At 36.6% G+C, this 22398-nt stretch overlaps 2 protein-coding genes and 1 long non-coding RNA gene across 5 annotated transcripts; 2 read left to right on the top strand and 1 right to left on the bottom strand.

The window, feature by feature from the left end:
- The first annotated feature begins 2645 nt into the window (after nt 1–2645).
- LOC111986181 (peptidyl-prolyl cis-trans isomerase FKBP43) lies at nt 2646–10228 on the top strand. Its single transcript, XM_065766690.1, has 14 exons — nt 2646–2813; nt 2960–3033; nt 3347–3558; nt 4011–4147; nt 4921–5269; nt 5483–5722; nt 6196–6366; nt 6951–7184; nt 7515–7761; nt 7987–8074; nt 8161–8202; nt 8295–8343; nt 8444–8516; nt 9900–10228. The coding sequence occupies exons 1-14, from the start codon at nt 2801–2803 to the stop codon at nt 9927–9929; spliced, it is 1959 nt and encodes a 652-aa protein (XP_065622762.1). The 5' UTR covers nt 2646–2800; the 3' UTR covers nt 9930–10228.
- A 330-nt stretch (nt 10229–10558) lies between these two features.
- LOC136064672 (uncharacterized) lies at nt 10559–14785 on the bottom strand. Of its 3 annotated transcripts, none has more exons than XR_010626257.1 (5): nt 14557–14785; nt 12552–14274; nt 12123–12464; nt 11159–12034; nt 10559–11060 (listed from the first exon to the last, which is right to left on the bottom strand). It is a non-coding gene; the product is annotated as an uncharacterized LOC136064672 (long non-coding RNA). The 3 variants fall into 3 exon arrangements; XR_010626259.1 differs by having other exon boundaries at nt 11159–11413; XR_010626258.1 differs by having other exon boundaries at nt 12552–12584.
- A 746-nt stretch (nt 14786–15531) lies between these two features.
- On the top strand, nt 15532–18895 carry LOC111995566 (UDP-glycosyltransferase 87A1). The gene is made up of 2 exons (XM_024027471.2): nt 15532–16197; nt 17991–18895. Exons 1-2 carry the CDS (start codon nt 15705–15707, stop codon nt 18887–18889), a joined length of 1392 nt encoding a protein of 463 aa, XP_023883239.1. The 5' UTR covers nt 15532–15704; the 3' UTR covers nt 18890–18895.
- Nucleotides 18896–22398: the final 3503 nt, after the last annotated feature.

Here is a 22398-nt window from a genome sequence, read left to right as displayed (position 1 = left end):
TAAGTTTCTAGTTTCCCCATAGGTTTGAGTCCGAGGACCATGCAATACCTTGGTTTTGTCTAGTACCCAGGTATAGAGGAACGGTTAGCTTCCCCATAGGCTTGAGTCCGAGGACCATGCAATGCCTTGGTTCTGTCTAACGCTTTCATTTCTCTGTAAGTATCTAGTTTCCCCATCGGTTTGAGTCCGAGGACCATGCAATACCTTGGTTCTGTCTAGCACCCAGGTATAGAGGAGCGGTTAGTTTTCCCATAGGCTTGAGTCCGAGGACCATGCAATGCCTTGGTTCTGTCTAACGCTTTCATTTCTCTGTAAGTATCTAGTTTCCCCATAGGTTTGAGTCCGGGGACCATGCAATACCTTGGTTCTGTCTAGCACCCAGGTATAGAGGAGCAGTTAGTTTCCCCATAGGCCTGAGTCCGAGGGCCATGCAGTGCCTTGGTTCTGTCTAACGCTTTCATTTCTCTACAAGGAGGGGTTTGTCCTCGGACCGCTTTATTGGAGACGATTCCTCCTTGGGTCGGATTATGATCTTACACATGGCGTTGATCTCGCCTCCAGCTCGAGCCCTCATCTTTTTCATTTACGAAGCGTCCCTTGGCCGTTTGTGTTCCATGCTTGACGTTTTGGTGCGCGAGACGCGCCTTCATTAATGTCCTCGTGAATTAACACAAATCCAACGGTCTACGGTCCCCTTGGAATTTGGTAGCTTCGTCATTAATCCTGCTGGTAACTCTCTTTTCGAATTCTGTGTGGATTAATTCTCACCAACCTTCATCCTCTATATAAGGCTTTCCGGGGGGATGGTTTCTCCATACTCCATGAACTTCCCAACACAAACAAAAAACACACCCTTTTAGCTCCCCCAGCCCCTTTAATAACCCCACCAGAATTGTGACCGGAGTTGGTAGATATGGGGCGGCTTTGGGCGGGTGTGAGGACATCCGTGCCAAGAGCCGCTGTGACCGCAGCCCCCACTGGGCTTCCGGTGCGGCAGAGTCTAGGCGTAACACTGACAGTGCCATACGCGGTGGCCAGGAGGGACGTCGCTGAAGTACCTAACGTCTCTCCCTGGAGCGCACCCCCGACGGAGGAGACGCGCGAACCAATGTCATGACTGGTGCCCGAGTGTTGCCGTCTCCAACGGCCAACGCTCGTGAGGATTGGAGAGAATCAAGGGAACATCATGGGGGAGGGCATCCCGGAGCCCCTGCATCTGCTCCTCGCTTTGTTCAAGCTCCGCCGCCCCGAGAAAGGAGTTGTTGGTGGCCTTGAAGTGAGCCAGCCTCAGCCCCCTTCCGCCCTCTTATTGTCAAGTTCTTCCATTCTCTTGATGCCAATAAGGGTACGGGTTGACACTTCCCTCTAGCTAGTTCTAGGACGGGTCCACCTGGGCCTCTGATTGTAGAATTAACTTGTAAATTTGTTTATAAAACACGTCTGCCTAAGCCTCTGATTGTATCTTGTACTTTTTTTTTATGAAATAATATCAAGCTTCCTTTCTTTGCCATGAAATCTTCTGTCTTGAACTTTTATCTTTCTGCAATGTTTGTTTGGTAGTTCTTTTTTTTTTTTTTTTTTGCATCACCATCGATCTTCCGTAGAATGATTATTTAGAGCAATCGCCTGTTGCACCGGCCAGCGCACTAATTCTTCCCACAGACGGCGCCAATTGTAGGGTCTGTTTTTGTAACCCTAGCCCAAAGGATATGGGTTAAAGGCCCAACGAACCCAGAACAATGAATTTGTAGAGAGTGGATCGAAAGTTTAGGCGCTGGCCGGCGTTCACGAAGCATGAACTCTTTTCTTTTATTGAAAAAAATACTTAGAACGATTTACAACTGGGGGATGCTCCTCGGCCCATGGCCGAGGAGGTTTTCTCTTCCCCTCCTCCAAAAAACCCCCCCATTACATTTTGCTCACATTTCTTATATATCACCATCTTCTTCTTCCTGTTGATCATTTATTGGCCTTCCTCCTGACAGCCTATCCCATTAAAGGTCATATCCGTGCTCAAGTGGTTCACTCTGATCGATGTTGCCCTGTTAAGGGGTTACATCCCCATTAATGCGGCTAGAAGGGTTAGGTGAGCGTATTCAATGCCGAGGTGACAGTTCGCCTAGGGCTTGCCCCTTCTTCGTACTAAGGTCTCGGACGACCGAGGATACGGTCATCCTCGGACACATCATGCGTTCTCGGCGTAAGCCATTTGGGCCTGGGTTAAAGTGGGCCGAGGCTACCCGATTTTCTGGCCCCACAAGCTTAAACACTTATGATTTGTTCTAAAATTGTTGTGTAAATATTGTGAACGTAACACCTCTTTTTTTTATAGAAGATTTTTAATTTTTTTTATCTACTACTACTATTATTTATTTATTTATTTTTTAGAAGACTACTACTACTATTTGATTGCGAAGATTATATAGAAATTTTGAATTTTCCAATATAAAAAGGCAAGTTGTAAAATTCAAACCAAAACCAAAGAAAAATTCAAAATTAATGCAAAAAGGTTATAGCGTCCCGCGCTGAGCCCAGCTAGCGCAAAAGCGGGTACCGCCTAATTTCCCATAAGCGCTTACCACGTCACAATCCATCTGGATCTCACCTATAATAATATGGCAACGTTGTGTTTTAAAATAGAACGTCCTCATTTTGTGTGCCTCCATCAAGTCAGAAGAAAGAGCTCTGTGGTTGTTCTAGGGTTTAACAAAAGTAGACAAAGACCATTTGCGCTCATTCTATGGTTTTACTTTTACAAACGCCTCTGTTGGACTTGGAGCTCTGATTCTATACCAAAACTATGGCTTTCTGGGGTAAGTTCCCCAAAAAACACGAACTCTCTTTTTTAGAAAATCATTTGGTTAATAGTCTGGAAAGTTAACTACTTGTCACTTTTTGCAATGTATTCTCAATCTACACGTGTTATAACTTATAATCGTGTGTGTATATATATTTTCAGGAGTTGAAGTAAAACCCGGGAATCCTTTCAAACATGAACATGATGATACAAAAGGACGCCTTCACTTATCAATGGTACTGTTTACAAGGCTGAGCTTGCCAATTTCTATTTAATCCTATGTATTGGTTTTGTATTCTGAATAGATTTTGAGGAAAAAGCTCCGATTTTGATGTTTTTTTTTTTTGGTATTGGCTGCTTTTTGTAAAGAGTTTGAGTTTCATTTGAACTGGGTTTTGAAAATTTTGTTCATTTCAATTCATAAATAAGGTATGGGATGTGTTTGATTTAAATCTTCTGTGCCGTGTGAGTTTTGAAGAGATTTTGAGGTTTCCTGAACTGGGTTTTGACTGTTATTGTGAATGATGATGTTTATTTGGGTTTACTCAGGCAACACTGGGGCTTGGTACTGCCGAAGAAAGAAGTATACTTCAGTGCAATATAGGAAACAAGAGTCCTGTTTTTCTTTGCACTTTATATCCTGTGAATTCTGAGTCGCTGCAAGTGAATTTGGAATTCGAGGAGGCTGATGATGTCGTTTTCTCAGTGCTTGGTCCTCGGAGTATTTTCCTTTCTGGTTATTATGTGAGCACTAGCCAGCAGTATCCTTTTGTTGGTTAGGACTTTGGTATTGATTATGACAAGAAATTATGCTATTTTAACTTTTGTTATTAGTTAAAAAGTCTATGCACTTAATACCTGTTTGATCATTGGGGAAAAGTAGGGAAAAAAAAAAGAATTTAGAATTACGGTTTGCTGTTTTATCCCCTAATTTGGAGCTGTTCATTTAATTATGCTTGGTAAGTTTGGATCAGTTTAGATGAGCTTTCCATCTTTTGGAGATAAAATCAACATAAAACATTAGGCTTGAAATCTGTGATTGAAACCCCACTTCCCACTTCCCTCTTCTCCACTATCTACTCATCTTCAAAAAAAAAAAAAAAAAAGTTACATAAATTCTCACCTTACTAGCAACCAATTTGGTGGTAGAAAGAGTTTATTGACTAGTTGCTTGAGAATTTGTTTTAGTGGTTTCCTTTACTGAAATGTCAAGAGAACCCTGTGGAGAAGATATTGCTGACACGGAAACAGATTTATCCGAGAATAGTGATGAAGACGTGTACGAGAATAGTTTTATTGACGATGATGAGCCAGAAGTCTATCCACCTTCTCCCATTTCCAATGATGAAAGTACGTTAAAAAAACACTTTCTGAGGTTCACTTTTTTCCTTATGAGTTTTTCTTATACAATGTTTAAATTTAGCCTATAACATTAGTTCTAATTTTTTTGTCATTGGTGTAGATCACACCAGATGGAGGGGACTATGTATGTGTCATCTTTGATGTGGTAGTTTCTACATTATCATTTTGATTGAAGAACTCATATCCCAAGTGCGAACAATTATTTGTTCTGCTAATACATGCTGTGCATTTGTGCTGCATGAGAGAATTGGTTTTTAGTGGACTTGGGTTAGTTCCAATATTGAACCTTTTTCTTTAATGGTATTTACAAGCTTACAATTATCAAACTTGTTTGTGAATGGAATTTGATCATAGTCAAAGTTAACAATAAATCTGATAGTGTGGTTGGACTGGTCATGTTGATAAGAGCTGCGTACTTTGCAACCATCAGATTATTGAATCACTTCTGATCAATTATTACTAAATCAATATATATATATATATATATATATATATATATCAACCTAATCTCCTCACATTCCTGGTTGTTCTCATGCATATGCTCTACTTATGTTCTTCAACATTTCCATATATTCGAATTCAGGGTTATGCTGCTCATTTCCTTGTTTAGCTAACCTCATCGTTCTCTTTCTGTTCCTGCTGAATACATGTCTCATGTGTTTCCATTGTCCAATTAAGGTATACCCACTCAGTAGTACATGTTTGTAAATATTTATGGAATATATGCTGAGTTTTTGCTCTATGTTTTTTGGTGGTTACAGAGGAAATGTTGTATAATGAGAAACCCAAGAATGGGAAGGGCAGCTGTAGATGGCTTAGGAAGAGCTACCAAATGAGTGACTCTGATGATGGGGGATGTTCTCAACCAAAAAATATAGTCGATGGTATTAGCAGTGAGCCAGTATTACAAAGTGAAGATAAGGACAGCTTCCCCATTGTAGTTCTCTACAAGAGCAAAACCACCACAAAGAAAACTACTGAGGAAGTAAAAAGCAAAGCTGATGAGGGAACAGGTGGAAACGGTGACAAGAAGACAGAAGATGATGTTAATCATGCCATTGAACCAAAAATAAAAGCTGACAATGTGATTGTAGATGCTCAGCCAAAAATGTGAGTACTGCATGACTGGTGTGTCAATTTATCTTGTTTAGAGTCTACTTGGTTTATAATTTTTTTTTGGTCACACAAAAACAACCAGATGTGTTTTCTCAAATGTTTAAGTTTAAGAAAGGTTTCTTTTAATCCTATACTGCTTATGTTAATGGTAATTGTGTTGAGCAACATTGGGGAAAGTGTTCATTCTGTTTTCCATGCTTGGTGCAGGCAATCTGACCCGCCAATCAATTCAATGCCATCTGCTTCTGAAGTAGGCCCCGAAAATGGTGCAAAGCCAAAGAGGAAAAGAAAAGAGCGGTTTAAGGAGAAACCTCTCAAGGCTGATAATGCTAACTGTAGTAATATTCTTAAAGAGGATAAAGCCCCTAAAGATGAGGCAAGGGTTGATAATATGGGGCAAGATATGTGTATGAAAAATGGACAGGAGTGGGAGGCAGCCAATGACAAGTTAGTGATTTTGTGATCTGTTGTTTGAATTTTTAATATCAGTTAAATTGCATATTTGGTCCTCAGACTTTGACCTTTGTTTCAAAATCTTTCTGATGCTTTAAATTGTTTCAAAAAGGTCCTTATTCTTATCTAAGCGATGGAGAATGTTGACGTAGCTAATGGAATTTATCAAATAAAGGTCACTTTGAGGATGTGGCATGAATTCTATTTGCCATGTCAGAATTTTCTATCCATCAGATGATGATAAGGAAATATTTAAAACAATTTTGAAATTGTAGTGACTAACGTAAAACATTTTAGATTATAAGGATGATTTTGAAACAAAGGTTAAAGGTTGATGACCAAATATGCTAGAATTTTTAATTCTTATGAGTGTGCAACTGTGCATACATGTAAAATTCTTAATCAGAAGGTTTTTACTGACAACTCTGTTTGTCGATCCTTGTGCTTTTGTGAATTTACTTGTGCAGGGGAGTTGAACTGCCAGATACTGTTTCACTGCCTTCCATTGAAGTGAGCCCTGAAGATGTGGAAAGGCCAAAGAAGAGAAAGAAAGGACTAACAAAGGAAGGGAGGAATTATGAAGCTGAGCATAAGCATAGCACTGTTGTTGAAGACAATAACACCCAACAAAATGACAAGTGAGTATTTCTGTGATTTGAGATTTGAATATATAAAAAGAAGAATATATATAACTTACTCATATACATACATTCAAGCTTAGAGGCATTAGCCACATCTATGCTATACCCCAAAAGGACTAGTCGAGTTACAATTGAGTCTCCTTGTAAACACAAAGCCTAGATCAACCTAGAACATGTCTGATGTGGAACTCAGTTTTTAACTACACAATACAGTAACTTATTCAATTTCAATCTAGGGCATTACAATTTGCTCCACTGAAATCTCTGACGTCCTTGTTGGGGCCCTCGTTGTGGGGCAGTGTCTCCGAGAGATACATGGGGTTACTTGGTTGGCACTAATACCAAGGAAAAGTGTTAGTCACATCTGCACCCTACCCCAAAAGGACTACTTTAGTTACAATTGAGATTTCTTGTAGTTTATAAAATCCAAATCAACCTAGTACATGCCCAATGTGGAACTCACTCAGTTCACACTCGCCTAACACGCAGTCAACTAATTGGGACATCACATATTCCTCTTATTGAGAGTTTTTATTAAGGCTTTAGTTTGTTCATACTTTGTCTTATTTTTACTTGAGTAGGGATGCTGAACTGCCTGAAAATCTTTTGCTGCTTTCCGCTGAAGTTGGCTCTGAAGAAAAACTTAAAAAGAAAAGCAAACAACGGGCAAGGGATGTGAAAGCTTCTAAATCTGACAGTAATCATGAAAATGTTGTCAGAGAGGATGGAGCTCAGCAAAACAGGGCAAAGGCTGAAGACATTGTCCTTGGTCTGCCTGTGACATTCAAACAAAATCCAAATCCAGCCAATGACAAGTTAGTATTCTTTTAGATTCAATTCTACAAATACTAGAAACACATATAAAAGTTGCATGAACTCCCTGCCCCCCTCCCTTCCAACCTAGTCCAAATACAGGAGAGAGAGAGAGAGAGAGAGTCAAAATCACTAAGGCGCATGCTTAATTCATTCTCATTTTATTGTTCACTTGTGAGAAGGATGCAATTATGTAGATAATGCTCTTGGCCATCTAGATATTCTGAATGCTAAGCTGAGTGCAAGGCGGATTGTTCTTTGGGTGACTCTTTTAGTCTTTGTTTGCTGTATGCTTTATGCTTTCTGTTTATATCATTCTTCTATTTGTACAGGAGTCTTGACAGCAATTCTCATGCATTTGCTGATGAAAATCATTCTTCGGGAAAAAATATTAAGAAGAAGAAAAAGAATAAAACCCAGGAGAATGGGAAAGATTTGAACATGAATACATCCCTTCTGTCAGTGGACAAGAAAGCTGATAACAAGTCATCTCAAGTTTGGACCTTGTCTAATGGATTAATCCTTGAGGTGCTAGAAATGGGGAAACCAGACAGCAAAGTAGCTGCGTCAGGGAAAAAGGCAAGTCACTTCGAATGATATTAATTAAAGGCTTTTTTGTTGCATGCAATCTTTGATCCAAATAATGAAAAGATAGAGTAATTTGATTTATTCTTCTACTGGGCCATCTGAGCTCTGAGGGGTAGCTTACCAAAAATGATATTCTCATCTTGTACATGTTCTACTAGAGCAAACCAAAGACATGTATGTTAGAAAAATGCTGATATGAATTTTGTTTGGTTCCAGATCAGTGTCAATTACAATGGAAAGTTGAAAAATAATGGAGAATCAGTTGACTCAAATGATGGTGATGCTCCCTTTAAGTTTCGCCTAGGTATTACCATATGAGATAGAATCATGGTTTTGCCAAATAAGATTTATTAGTTTAATACGATTTTTAACATATATGGCTTCTTGCAGGTGTGGGAAAAGTTATGGAGGGTTGGGACATTGGTATTAATGGTAATGACTGAGATATTTGTCCTGACTGAACTTTTATTGCACTTTAGTTATTGTTTAGCATTCTTTGGCTGACATTTATGCATGATTCTTAGGTATGCGTGTTGGTGAAAAGAGAAGACTTACCATCCCACCATCAATGGGGTATGTGATTGAATTCTGACTGTATATTGCAGCATATTTCTTTTTGCTTCTTTCTTTGGGTTGTTAGCCCCTTGCTTGAAGTATCATGTTTGTGTTGCAGATACGGGAGTAAAGGGCATGGTGAAAATGTACCACCGGATTCATGGCTGGTGTATGATGTTGAATTGGTTAAAGTACGCTGATTGACTTGCTTCATTGCTTGTGGTGCTGTCTGATCTCTCAGTTTATTTTACTTTGATAATATCGTTTTTTGTTAAAAGTACAGAAATATGGGGGTACCTAAACAAATTGCTTGCTGGCGTTTTGTTTTCTGTTCATAGCTTTTTAGGATGAAATTAGCCAGCTGTTGTATCTCCCTTATAGTTGCTCTAGCATGAACAATTTTGTACATGGTACTTTAACTTCGTGACCTATTAGTAAAAAGTTGCTTGGTCATGGTTTGCAAAAGAAACGAAGGCTTGATATTGGTGCAGCCAAGTCCAAAAAAAATTATGACAAACATTTCAACTTTCTTTTTGCATTTACTAAGTCTCTTAAGACTCATTAATAGCCCAATATGATTGTAAAATATCGAAACAGTCTAGCTTATGGAAGAATTTGGGGAAGTGACCGGGCATAATGTCCAAATTTAACTAGATTTGTAGATGTGTTCTAGAATATGGAGAAATTTGTTGCAATAGAAGAGGGGGCTCTCTCATGAGACTATGCTTTGATAGCATGTGTTATGTTACTTTTGTAACAAAGAGAATATCAAAACATTTCTATCCTTCCTTTGAATAGGAAATCAACAAAAGTTGGAAGAGCATATCATAGCATGTGTTGAGTTTGTGGTTAATGTATAATTCATGGCTTGCTTGGAATACACCAAAAAAAAAAAAAAGAAAAAAAGAAAAAAAACATGGAAATGCATTTTTTGTCTTTATATTTTGGTTCGATTCTCGTTTTGGTCTTTATATTTTATTTTTATTATATTTAGTCTCTATTTAGAAAAATGCTATTTGTTTTAGTTCTTATCATCAGTATCCTAATAGAATATCATATGTGGCAAACGGCGGATTAAAATATTATTTTCTCTCTCTTATGTGTCACTACTCTTGCCAAATCACCTTCCTGCCTTAATTTCTTGCACTTGAGCCTCACGTGACACTCACATGTGTTTGTCACTCCCTTCCTTTTAAACCACCACCTCCAACAAAATAATAATCCTTGAATTCCATTTTTCACGATCTAAGCTCCTTTGACCTAAATTTGTTGCTCCTCTCGTCTCGTACATCTGAGCTCCTTTGCCTTTGCCCTTACCTCGAAATCACATACCATGAAATCAAGCTGTGTATCAATTGGTGGAAGCTTGAGGAGAAGAGGTCCAACGAGATGCTTCTATGGCAAGAAACTAGTGTTAGTGGTGTCGTGGACAGCGAATAACCTTGGTAGAAGGTTTTACCGTTGTCCAAATTATTGGGTAATGTCTAATATTAAAGAAATTTTAATTTTTTCTAGTATTTTGTTGCGATTTTGGTAAGCATACATATGGGTTCAATCTTTGATTTCAATTTCAGGTTAGACGCAAGTGTAGATTTTTCGAATGACGTGATGATGAAATATGTTAGCTTGCAAAGTCCTTATCCCAGAGCAGAGGCAAAGAATTATCACACTTGAGGCTTAAATTGCAAGCTGCAAGAGGAGAGAAAAGTTTCTTGTAGGAATGTTGGCACTGTCTTTGGCGATTTGTGGGATTTGCCTATGTGTGATTATGTCTTTGGTTGGTTAGATAGGTGGGTGGCCTCCAGGTTAGATTAGTCCTTTTAGTTATGGAAGGTTTGTAATTTGGTTAGATAGGTGGGGTTAGTTTTTGCAATTTGGTTAGTGAAACTCTTTGGTTGTTGTTGTGAGTTTTTGTGATATTAAGCTTTAAATCAGCAATTTCCCACTTGCTGCTTTACTTGTAATTGGAAATAGTTATCAATGGAACAAAAAAATTTCATTAATTTGGATAGATGCTTGGTGTATTTGATGTTATGATATTCAATTGTCAAGGCAGATGCTTGGTGTATTTAGGCCTTGCTCTTTTGTCTAATATATTGATATAATGAAATGGCATGACTTGATATGATATGCTACTTCTCATACTTCTCAAACTATCACAAAATGGTAACAAGAAAAATTGTCAATTTGCTATTGAAATTCAAATACCTACTTCTCAATATACAAAATGCTATTGAAAAATTGTCAATACATAATGCTACTTCTCATACTTCCCAAATTATCATAAAATGGCAATAAGTAAATGTCAACATTGTCAATTTGCTATTTCAGTTAAGATATACATTGCTGCTGCAAATAAAGTTTTGATGTACCAAAATAATTACCAAAACGAGGCCATTGTTTAGCCATTAAATTATTATACCAAACTAAGGCTAATTGTTTAGCCAGTACAAAAAAGAAAGCCAAAAAGGCTTGAGCATAACAACAAAAAAATAGCATCTAGAGTCAAGAGCCACTGTTAGGTTGCTTATCTTCCTGGACCATGCACAGAGGATTGGCTCTTAGCAAACATCATTGCCTCCATGTACCTTGATACATTACCAATTGCATTGAGAGTCTTAAATGTGACTGCCCTGCTCTTCTTCTGCCTTTTCTGGCTTGGATTGGATGTGGTATCACTTGAGTGTGGAGGTGCACTTCTGAGATTATCAGTGTTGGAGGTTGGAGGTGCACTTCTGTTGTTGTCATACAAAAAATCTGAGGTTAGTACAGTTATCATAAAAAAAAAAAAAAATTCTACTTCTGTTAAAAGGCAAGAGTGTAAATATTTTACCTACTTAGTCCTCCTGTTAGTTTGCTTGCCATTCCTTGGTACGTAAGAGTTCCCCCCAACTTCTCCCTTGTAGCTTCTTCTATTGTGCCCTAGTTTGCCACAATACTTGCACTACTTGGAGATGCCTACTCCCCTTTGTTTCCTTCCACTTCTTAGTTCATCAGGCTCCTTACCTCTTTTCTTCTTAAGCCTGCTAGAAGGTCTTCTCTTGATAGGAGGCTGTACAAGCGGAAGGCCATTGCATCTCCTCATATTCTACACATTAATTGGATCTATAAGTGGCTCATACCAAGCCTGGTAAGTAGTCACTTTGTAACAGTCATACACATACTTTTCAGCCTTCGCTTTGTTGAAAAATATGCAAGAAATTGCATAGGCACATGGTATACATGTTATGTCCCATTTCTTACAGCTACACTTGGATTCAGCTAGGTCCACAGTGAAACTTTCTAGCATATTAGCACTTCAAACTTGGTTTGACTAGCCCAACATACTAGCCACCTATTGCTGCCCATATTCTCTTTATATAATCTTTTCCTAATCTTAGGACACAATTTTGACTCTACCTTAAAAATCATCTCCCTATTTGCTTGAAATCTTCCCATTAAATACAACCTAATTCACTCAAGCTGCAAGCTATTATGTCCCATTTCTTACAGCTACACTTGGATTCAACTAGGTCCATAGTGAAACTTTCTAGCATATTTGCACTTCAAACTTGGTTTGACTAGCCCAACATACTAGCCACCTATTGCTGTCCATATTCTCTTTATATAATCTTTTCCTAATCTTAGGACACAATTCTGACTCTACCTTCAAAATCATCTCTTTATTTGCTTGAAATCTTCCCATTAAATACAACCTAATTCACTCAAGCTGCAAGCACATACAAATAGACAACGAATGTATCATTCAAAACACATATAACTATGGAAATAAAAACACATACAAATATAACTCATACCATGTTGATCATTGGCTTGCTTCGAAACTTAAGAATCCTGTTGTTGAAGCTTTCACACATGTTGTTAAGCACTCTGTCACTTTTTCCATCCCCACTGAACATATGCCTAGCCTAGATAGTTGTTGAATGGGCATTAAGCCAATTATATGCATCTTCATCAACTTCTTTCAGTTCATTCATTGTCTTCTTAAACTCTTGTTTATATATTGCCTTGGCTGCTTTTCATAACAAGTCTCTAATGAGCACACCAAGATGATTCTTTCTCAAATTATTATATAGATGCATGCAACAAATCTTGTGCTCATACTGTGGCCAATTGTCAACAAAGGCTTGGACCAATCCCTACCAAGAACAACAACTCATTACAGTGAATATAGAGCATATTCATATCATATTTTGAAAACCAAGTAGTTCACATTCAATACGTACCTTCTAAAATGAAAGTCCATCTTTTGTCATCACCTGTGTCAGCAAGCAACAAATTCAGAAACCAAATCCAAGAATCTTTGCTTTCAACCTCTACTACTGCAAAAGCAAAAGGGAAGTACTCATCATTGGGGTTTATGCCAGTTGCACTAACCAATTGGCCTTCTGTCTTGGTCTTCAAATGGCATGCTTCCAGTCCAATAATTAGCTTGCATCCAGCCAAAAAACCCTTCTTGCAACCCTCAAGGCATATATATAATCTTTCAAAATAGGGCACAACAACTGTCAAGCCCATCTTAGCTACTAAATTACCCTCATTAAAGTAATGGACCTTTATCAACACTGTGCTACCAGGATTGCACCTCCTCAACTCTTCACAATACTTCCACAGCTGGTTGTATTGTTGTTTATGAGCCCCATCAACAAAATCTTGAGCCTTCTTTCTAGCTCTACTTGCTTTGCCTGCACTTATATTCACTATTTATTTCTCATGGATAGTATCTTGAATTTCTTTCAATTTAATGTCTAGCTGCCTCCTAACCTTCTTCAACAACTTTTTTTCTAATGTATGTAGAAGTACACCTTGGATTTTTATAACTCCTGGTGCATGTGTGTTCAGGTATCAGAGTTTTTAATTGATAGCTCCTTTCCCTTGTCACCTTTGTCAAGAATGCTTCAAATTTACATCTAGGTCGGCAACAAGCTCTAACTCTCTGCAGGTCATTTTTTACAAACCTTATACCCCAACCTCCATTAACTGCATAATCAGTAATAGCATCCTTAAATTGCCTAGGTGAAGTAAAAATCATATCTTTCTTAAACCTAATATGCTCAGCCTTATCTACTGGCTTAAACATTGGAAACTTCCTTCTCTTGACAGAGTTGTCTACCTCATTAGTAGCAGGATGGTCATCATCACTGTCATCCTCACCCTGAGCAGTGTCAAATGATGAGTCATCAAGACTATGTAGCTCCTCACTCTCACAATCTGAATTCATTACCCTAGCACCCATTTGGACTGGTTCATCATGAACATCTTCCCTGTTGTCCTAACTATCACTATTGTTATCATCAAAACTCCTTCTAGTAGGGTGCAGGTCTGGCTCCTTTTTTAGGTCACTTTCCCTAGTGTTAGTACTATCCTCTACAGCTTCATCAACTGGCTCTTTTTATTGCTCCTCAATGACCGGTTCTTTACCAGCCCTTCTAGAATAGAATTGTTTAGCATCTACCTCAATAGGATCATTATGGTTATCATTGTCATACTCCTCATTATCATGCCAAACAAACTTACCACTATCATGTCTATAGTCCCCATTATTCTGGCCATACCAATCATCATTATCATGAAAATCAAAATTATAATGATAATCATCTTCATAAGTAGCTTGATCATAATAATGGTCACTAACATCACCTTTAGAATCAACCTCATCTTCATAATAGCTAGCATGATGATTATAATCTACTGGGTCATCAAATTTAATAACTTCAGGGTCTACAACTTCTAATGCCTAATCATTCCTAACTTCTGCTCCTAAGGGCTCAACACTAGGTTTTTCACCAAGTTGTAATACTTCTAATGACTCAATATCCTCAACTTCTAACTCCTCAGGCTCATCTACTGGATGATCAACATATATGTGAATCTCTTCATGACCTTGTACTAAGTCTGTCATGAATATTGCAGCATCATCCTTAATAACCTGGTGAAAATTTGCATGCTCTGGGTTCACACCAAGCATTTAAATTTAGTACCAAAACACTTTTCAACTAATAAACTAATGTTTAAATTAATAAACTAATAATAAACTAATATAACCAACCACGAGAACAAGGGAACAAGGGAAGGGAACACATGGACCACGGAAAGGAACCATCAGAAACACAAAAAGCAACAAACAAAAAAGACAAACAGTATTTTACAAATTCCAAAACAAAACAATCAAACTTGTTTTATCATTGTGGTCCACTTATAGCTATAAAGAGATCGAGAGAGAGAACATACCTTTAGGATAAATGGTCTTTTTTCACGTTTGTCTTTAGATCGATGTGGGTATTTCACTTCTTTTGGGTATTTGGCTTCAATGTGGGTTGATGTGGGTTTTCAGAGGAACAATTTCTTTATTGATGTAAGGGCTGATCTAAGGTTTCATCAAATTTGGGTAAGGAGTGTGGCTGAGGATGACAGTGATGGTGAGTGTATTTTCTGAAATTAGGGTTTAACACTAGAACATTAGAACATTTGGGGTTTTTTTTGTCACATGTGTGGGTTGGACATGTGATTGTGTCATGTGAAGCTCACGTGCAAGAAATTAAGGTGGGAAGGTGATTTGGCAGGAGGAGTAGAGGCACATAAGAGAGAGAAAATAGTATTTTAATCCGCTGTTTGCCACATATGATATTTCCATTAAGGCACTAACGCTTGAGATTCAAATGGATGACGTTTTCCTAAATAGGGACTAAATATGATAAAAATAAAATGTAAGGACTAAAATGAGAATCAGGCCAAAATATAGAGACGAAAAGTGCATTTTTGCCAAAAAAAAAGAGAGTAAAATATTATTTAAGTCCCTAAATTTTTCATCACTAAATTTTAAAAAGTTTATTTTTTGTGTCTAAATAATTGAAAAGTTTATTTTTAGTTCCTAAACTATTAAAATGTTTTACTCTATGTGCTTAAGATTTATTTTTAGTCGTCTTTAAACGACTAAAAAAAGTTTTTATTTATTATTTTTTTTATCCTTAATTTTGTTTATAAATTATTTAAAAATTTCTTTACAAATTTTAAGGATGAAAAAAGAATTTTTTAAAATTTAGAGAGGTAAAACAAACCTTTGATAAACTTTAAGATCAAAATAGTATTTAAAAAAAAAAAAGGAAAAAAAAATTGTAGCTTCTTTGTGCCTCCGTCAGTAATAATATATATAAATTAAGCTCATATGCAGGGACAATTTACTCTTATAAGCTTGAATAAATTAATCTCATACATGTGCAATGACAATTTCGGAGTTTCCTCGTACAAGTAACTAGCTTAAATACTAGCATGAAGTAGCATTGTAGGTGTATTGTCTTAAGCCTTAATACCAGCAGCCTGTCAACTTGTTGACTTTTTCTTCTTCTTCAATCTTCAGCAGATCCATTCAGTTTCCGATTATGGATTCTACCGGCGCCGAACCAACCACTGTCTTCCACGTGGTGGCGATGCCTTTCCCATGCCAAGGCCACATCAACGCCCTGATGAGCTTGTGCAAGTTATTATCTTCAAGAAAACACAACCTTCTCATCACCTTCGTTGTCACTGAAGAGTGGCTACACTGCATCGGCTCTGAGCCTAAGCCAGACAACATCCACTTCGCTTCTATCCCTACAGTCATCGAGCGTGCAAACACTGTTGACTTTGGTGGCTTCAACGAAGTTGTCAAGACCAAGATGGAAGCTCCCTTTGAGCAGCTCCTTGATCGGCTTGAGCCGCCGGTGGCTAGAATCATTGCTGACTTTGAGCTGCAGTGGTCATTCGGGGTCGGAATTCGAAGGAATATTCCGTTGGCCTCGCTTTGGACCATGTCCGCTTCTTTTTTCTCGTCGCTACATCATTATCATGTTTTCGCACAAGCTCAACCACAACTTTTGCCACTTCACTTAATAGGTTTGCGCACTAGTACTAGCATTGCTTGCTATGCTCTAATTTTCATGCTAACATATTTATGTCTTTTTCTCATAAAATAATTATTGATGTTGAATTAGTTGAAGAAGTTAGGAGACAATTTTTGAATCAAAACTTTTATCTTAATTCTGATGTGATCAATTAAAAATAGTGGAGAAAAAGTTTTTAAGAATTAAGATCATATGAAAGTGATAGTCTATTACATACAATTGCCCTATTTAATAATTTATGACAAAAGTTTTTGCTATTGTGATCATATATAGATTTTTTTTTTTAATAAAAAAAAAAAAATCAAAACAAAAGAAAGCATAAAGGATAGAATTGTTGACCTTCTTAAGAGCAAGGGAGAAAATATACCATATTTCGGTAATACCAACTCAGCATCTGTTTTGGTATTTCCTATCCAATAAATGAGTGTCACCTATTTTAAAAAACCACATCAGACTACTTTAATAAATAATTAATTTATCTTCCCGATAGTATAGAAAATTGTGATTAATTTATTAGGGTAGTCTGATGTAGTTTTTTGAAACAAGTGTCACTTATTTATTGAGTAAAAAATACCAAAACAGATGCTAAGTTGGTATTACCGAAACATGGTATACTTTCTTAGAGCGAGGAACAAACTGAGGCATCATAAGTTGAATCTTAAGAATATTCATTTAATACTCACATGATAATGATATACTATAAATAACATATGACTGCTCGAAAATGATTAAAATTCAATGTGAACTATATTAAATTACTAACGGTAGAATAGATCTACACCTTATTGAATATATTATTAATGCTTCTGTGACAATGACATTTGAGCTTGTCTTATCTTTTTGTTTTTGGTGTTCTTCTTTTTTTGGATATTTTTTTTTATATGTTCTTTGAATATCAAATTTGTTCCTAAACACGATTTGACGAGTCCAAATTCTCTGTCTCATCAATTGTGCTCCACTTCATGCTTTACCAATAAAATTTGAATAACTAGCCTCTCTCATTAAATGAGACATCTCATTAAATAAGACAATTAGCCTCTCTCATTAAAGTCAGAGTTATCTCATTTAACGAGAGAGGCTAGTTGTCCAAATTTTATTGGTAGAGCATGAAGTGGAGCACAATTGATGAGACAGAAGATTTGGACTCTGATTTGACAGCCTCATGGTCTGCTACGTGTAATATATATCTATAGAACCTTCCTCATCTCTCCATCCTTCCCTCTTTGGTTCTGTTTATGACTTTGTGGTGGAAATGGAACCTCGTTACAAAACTAAAAAAACAAAAACAAAAAGCAAAACATATAAATTTTAATTCATCAGGGTTGTGTGCTAGCTATGGAATTCTCTCACAATTTAATTTAGTACCAAATGCCCCTAAAATTGAAGGTGGGGGATATTGAATGCGGTTCTATAATCTATTATATCCATGTGAAAACGGAAGTACTAAAAATATGTATCCTTCGAATTTCATTTGTTGGTAAAATAAAGCCTTGAAAGTATGACTATCAAAAATCAGGGTTCGCTACTAGACTAATAGTAAGCTAGTTTACACCCTCCATTGAGTTATTAAATTGATTTTACCAGTACTCTATAAACATACAAACACTTGGTAAATTAGAATATATGTATAATGTATATATAAATATGCAAGTGGGAGCAACCTCAATTCTATTTCTAGTTTTCGTAACTAACCACTCTTTGTTTTTTCACTAAGCCAACCTATATATATGAAGTGCAAACAATTGATTTGCGATTGGTGCATATTTGCTTAATTTGGTGTGATAGATCAAGGAGAAGAGCATGTGGATAACATATTGGGAATTTCTTCAAACCATCTAGAAGACTTACGAACAGTGTTTCATGAAAACGACCCTCGAGGAATGGAAATGGTCATGGAATGCATTTCAAAGGGGTCCAAAGCACAGTATCTTCTAATCAATTCTGTTTATGAGCTTGAACCTCAAGCCTTCGACACTATGAAAGCAATATTTCATTTCCCTGTGTACCCTATTGGCCCTGCCATACGTTACATGGAACTTGAACATAGTTCCTTTATAACTACAACTAGTGACAACAACCCTGACTATCTAAAATGGTTGGATTCCCAGTCTGCAGGCTCTATCTTGTATATTTCATTGGGAAGTTTCTTTGTGCTCACAGACACCCAAATGGATGAATTTGCAGCTGCGCTTCGTAATAGTGGTGTTCGGTTCTTGTGGGTGGCTCGTGGAGAAGCTTCTCGGTTGAAAGAGAGTTGTGGTGATACAGGGTTAGTAGTGCCTTGGTGTGACCAATTGAGAGTGTTGTGCCATCCTTCTATAGGGGGGTTTTGGTCCCATTGCGGATGGAATTCTACTCAAGAAGCTGTTTATGCAGGCATTCCTATGCTTACTTTCCCCTTATTTTTGGATCAAGTTCCTAACAGTAGGCAAATTGTGGAAGACTGGAAGATTGGATGGAGGGTGAAGAGAGCACAGGTGGGAAGTGAAATATTGGTGACAAAAGAAGATATATTAGAACTCGTACAAAGGTTTATGGAGCTTGAAAGCTGCGAGAGAAAAAAGACTTGGAAAAGAGCAAGAGAACTAAAAAATATGTGCCATCAAGCGATTACTGAAGGTGGATCTTCTCATTCTCACTTGGATGCATTTGTTAGTGACTTTTTAGAAGTCAAAAACCATTAAGAAGTTTGTTACTTTGTTCTGAATGACAGGGCAAATTGTAGCCACTGAACAATTTTTCTTAACTTAATTATAATAATTTGGCTACTTGAACATTTGTACTTTGATTTTTGCTATTTGAACAATGGATTAGAATGCATATTTATAAAACCATGTAAATTTAATTAATGTGTCGAAAGGTTTGTTTGTTGATCCAGTCAATTTAATGTAATTGATGACCTTAAGTTGCTTAATTAAGATGACCAATAGCATCATCATAGCAGGAGAACTAAAAGATATTTGTCATCAAGTGATTACTGAATGTGGATCATTTGATTCTCACTTGGATGTATTTGTTAACGACTTTTAAGAATACAATAACCATTTAAAAGTTTCCTTATTTGTTGTCAGTAACTAGACTGAGTTGTCGTCATTGAACAATTGTTCTTAAATGATGTTCATTAATGTCAGTTTGAAAATTCGAAAAAAAAATTATGAAAATTTTTGCTACTTGAACAAGTGGATTTTTTGTTTGTTTGTTTTGTTTTGTTTTGTTTTTTGTTTTGTTTTGTTTTTTGTTTTTTTGTTTTTTGTTTTTTGTTTTTTGTTTTTTGTTTTTTTTTTAAGTGAAGTTGAAGCTATGGGAATTTAATCAATATATGTGTTGAAAAATTTGTTGCAAGTCGTTGAACCAGTCAATTTAATGCATTGATGACCCTATGTTGGTTAAGGAGATCAATGGCATCATCATAATTTTGTAATTTTAAGCTTCTTATAGATGGAGACAAATGTGAGATGAGACATAAAAAGCCACATCCTGTTTGCAAGGCTTGAACGTGTTAGACAAGTAGATGGAAAATTTCCCACTCTCCTTATTCAGTCAATATCTGTTGGAAAATCCACACAGCCGTCTCCTTGATTGATGAAGCTTATTCCTTTAGAGCAATTGTTTCAGTCTGGCCAAAATTTTTGGTCCATTTTACAATAAGAACTTATTTTTTCTATTTTACACCACCACTTTTCCAAAACACCCACATTAATTCATCTATTTTACAATCTATTCTATTTAAATAATAATATCTTTTATTATTTTTTTTATTTTTCTTTTATTTCTATCTCTTTATCTTTGTCTTTGTCCTTATCTCACTCAGACCAATTTGTTGTCCCTCCTCTTCTTATTTTTCTTCTTCTTCCTTTCATGGTCACGGTCAGATCACCTCCTTTCCATAAGCATTTTATTTTTCTTCTTCTTCTTCTTCTTCTCACAGTCAGATCAGCTCTCCACCACAAGCACCACAAGAATCAAAACCCACAAGCACTTATCTCCGTCGACCCACAAGCATCGATCTTCACTGCCAACACTGATCCACAAACATCAAAACCCATTTCTGTCAACCCACAAGTACCGATCTCCGCCACCAGCACTGATCCACAAGCATCCAGACCCACAAACTCTAATCTCCGCCACCAACACCGATCCACCGATCCACAAGTAGCCAACACCAACACCGATCTCTCTCTCTCTCTATTGGTTTGTTCGTGTGGGTGTGTTTGTATATTTCTGTGTTGATTTGTTTGTGTGGATATGTTTGTGTGGGTGTGTTTGTGTGTATCTGAGGAAAAATAAGATGAGGGTTGTTTTGCACACGGAGAAGAGATAGAAAAAAATGAGAGAAATTAATAAAATAATAGTATAAGCAGTTACAGTAATTGTGTATATATGCACGGTTACTATAGCAAATGTGTAAATATACACAGTTTTAGAAGGACTGACATGGGAAGTTTTGTGACTCAAATGTGTAAAATTCATCTCTTTTCCTATTATGCAAGAGTTGGTGTGGATGCTTTCTATACTTGCCAATTTACAAACCTAAATCTCAAAGCTTAGGGTATGTTTGGTTAGTTGAAAAAAGAGTAGTGTCTTTTGTTTTAATTTTCAGTTTTCAGTAGGACCTATCAAAAAAAAAAAAAAAAAAAAAAACTTGTTTTTTTGGTTTAAGAATTTGTACTCAGTTTTCATTTTTAATATTCTAAAAGTTGGATTTGAATACAAAAATGAAAACACATTTTTAGCATTTTCAATTTCATAGAAAGTGAATATAGTGGCAATTTCGTAAATATTCTGAAAATGAAAATAGTGGCAATTCCGTAAATATGGTAAAAACACAAAGTGCCCCACTTGATTGATGTGAGTATCTGTAAGTGAAAAAAGTAACTTAAAAGGAAAAGAAAAGAAAAGAAAACAATGTCAAATCATGTATGATGAATTTTATACCCAATTTATGTATTCAAAATAACTTACTAAACATCCTCACATATAAAAATAAATCATCTACATATATATATAATTGAAACCTATGAAACTCCCATAATGTTCCACATCAGCACAATATTAAAAAAAAAAAAAAATTTTTTTTTTCTAAAACCCGAACCCAATGCTCTGTCTTTTCTTTCTCCAAAATGCACGCTCTGCCTTCTCTCCTTCTACTAGCTTCCCCAACCCAATACTCCTCCTTTACCATCTCCCTCGACAATCAGACCCACGGCAAACCAACAGCAAAACATCTAAAGACACCATACCCACCATACCCACAAACCAACAAACATCTTATTCCTCAGAACAAAGGTCGATCTCTTCCTTAGACCAACAAATTGAAGCTGTGGTAGGAAGCATGAAGGTTTAGAAGAAACAGAGAATTAAAAGAGATGATGACAAAGACGAAGACGACATGATAAATAAACAGTCAACCTTCCAATACGATGATGGATTTAAAGATAAATGCAGCGGAAATTAAGTTTAAAATGAATCTACATCATTCGAAGTTGATAACGTGCTTTAAGTAAAATTTCAGAATTAGAGAACAAGTGAGCATACCTTGAAGCGGTGAATTTCAAAACCAAAGATTGAAGCACTTAGAAATACTTTTAGTCTTCACTCCAATTCCACTAATGCCCAAGAAGTGTGGACTCTCAATTGGTTACAAAGAGATAATCAAAAGAGTGACTTACACTCTCATACACACCACCTTTCAATGATGTTTTTTTCTCTTATAAAATTCTGTACGTTTTTCCCTTTTTATCTAACCAATTATCTAATTGGGCTGGCCTTTTGGGCCTTTCCAATTGAGCTTAAGTGTGTGGCTTAGAGAGGGACCAATAAGACACTAGCTCCAATGGGTCTTGGGCTTTTCTGTCAACTCTTGACAAGTTCAAATTTACCATTAACTTATTTTAATACCACTATATAATATAGTTGCACTCTAGGCCTTACCTATAAATTATATCCCAAGACTTTATTATACACGCAACCCTTCATAAATATTAATAGTAATACAAAATCATTAATGTAGATTGTCACTTTGTAAATTACTATATCTTAATCCTTGAATACCCAATTTAATCCTTTAATGTTATTCATTATATATTTATGAAATCTAATTCCATAAATATATACTTTAGTCTTACTAAAGTGGTTAGGCCTAACTTTCTGAATAACAAACTCATTAAACTTATCTCAAGGGAATATTTATATC

The sequence above is a fragment of the Quercus suber genome, unplaced genomic scaffold (assembly GCF_002906115.3).
Source record: "Quercus suber isolate HL8 unplaced genomic scaffold, Cork oak 2.0 scaffold_731, whole genome shotgun sequence".
In the NCBI taxonomy this organism is placed as follows: Eukaryota; Viridiplantae; Streptophyta; class Magnoliopsida; order Fagales; family Fagaceae; genus Quercus; species Quercus suber.
The sequence above is the reverse complement of the archived record's forward strand: the minus strand, read 5'-3'. Positions and strand labels throughout refer to the sequence as shown.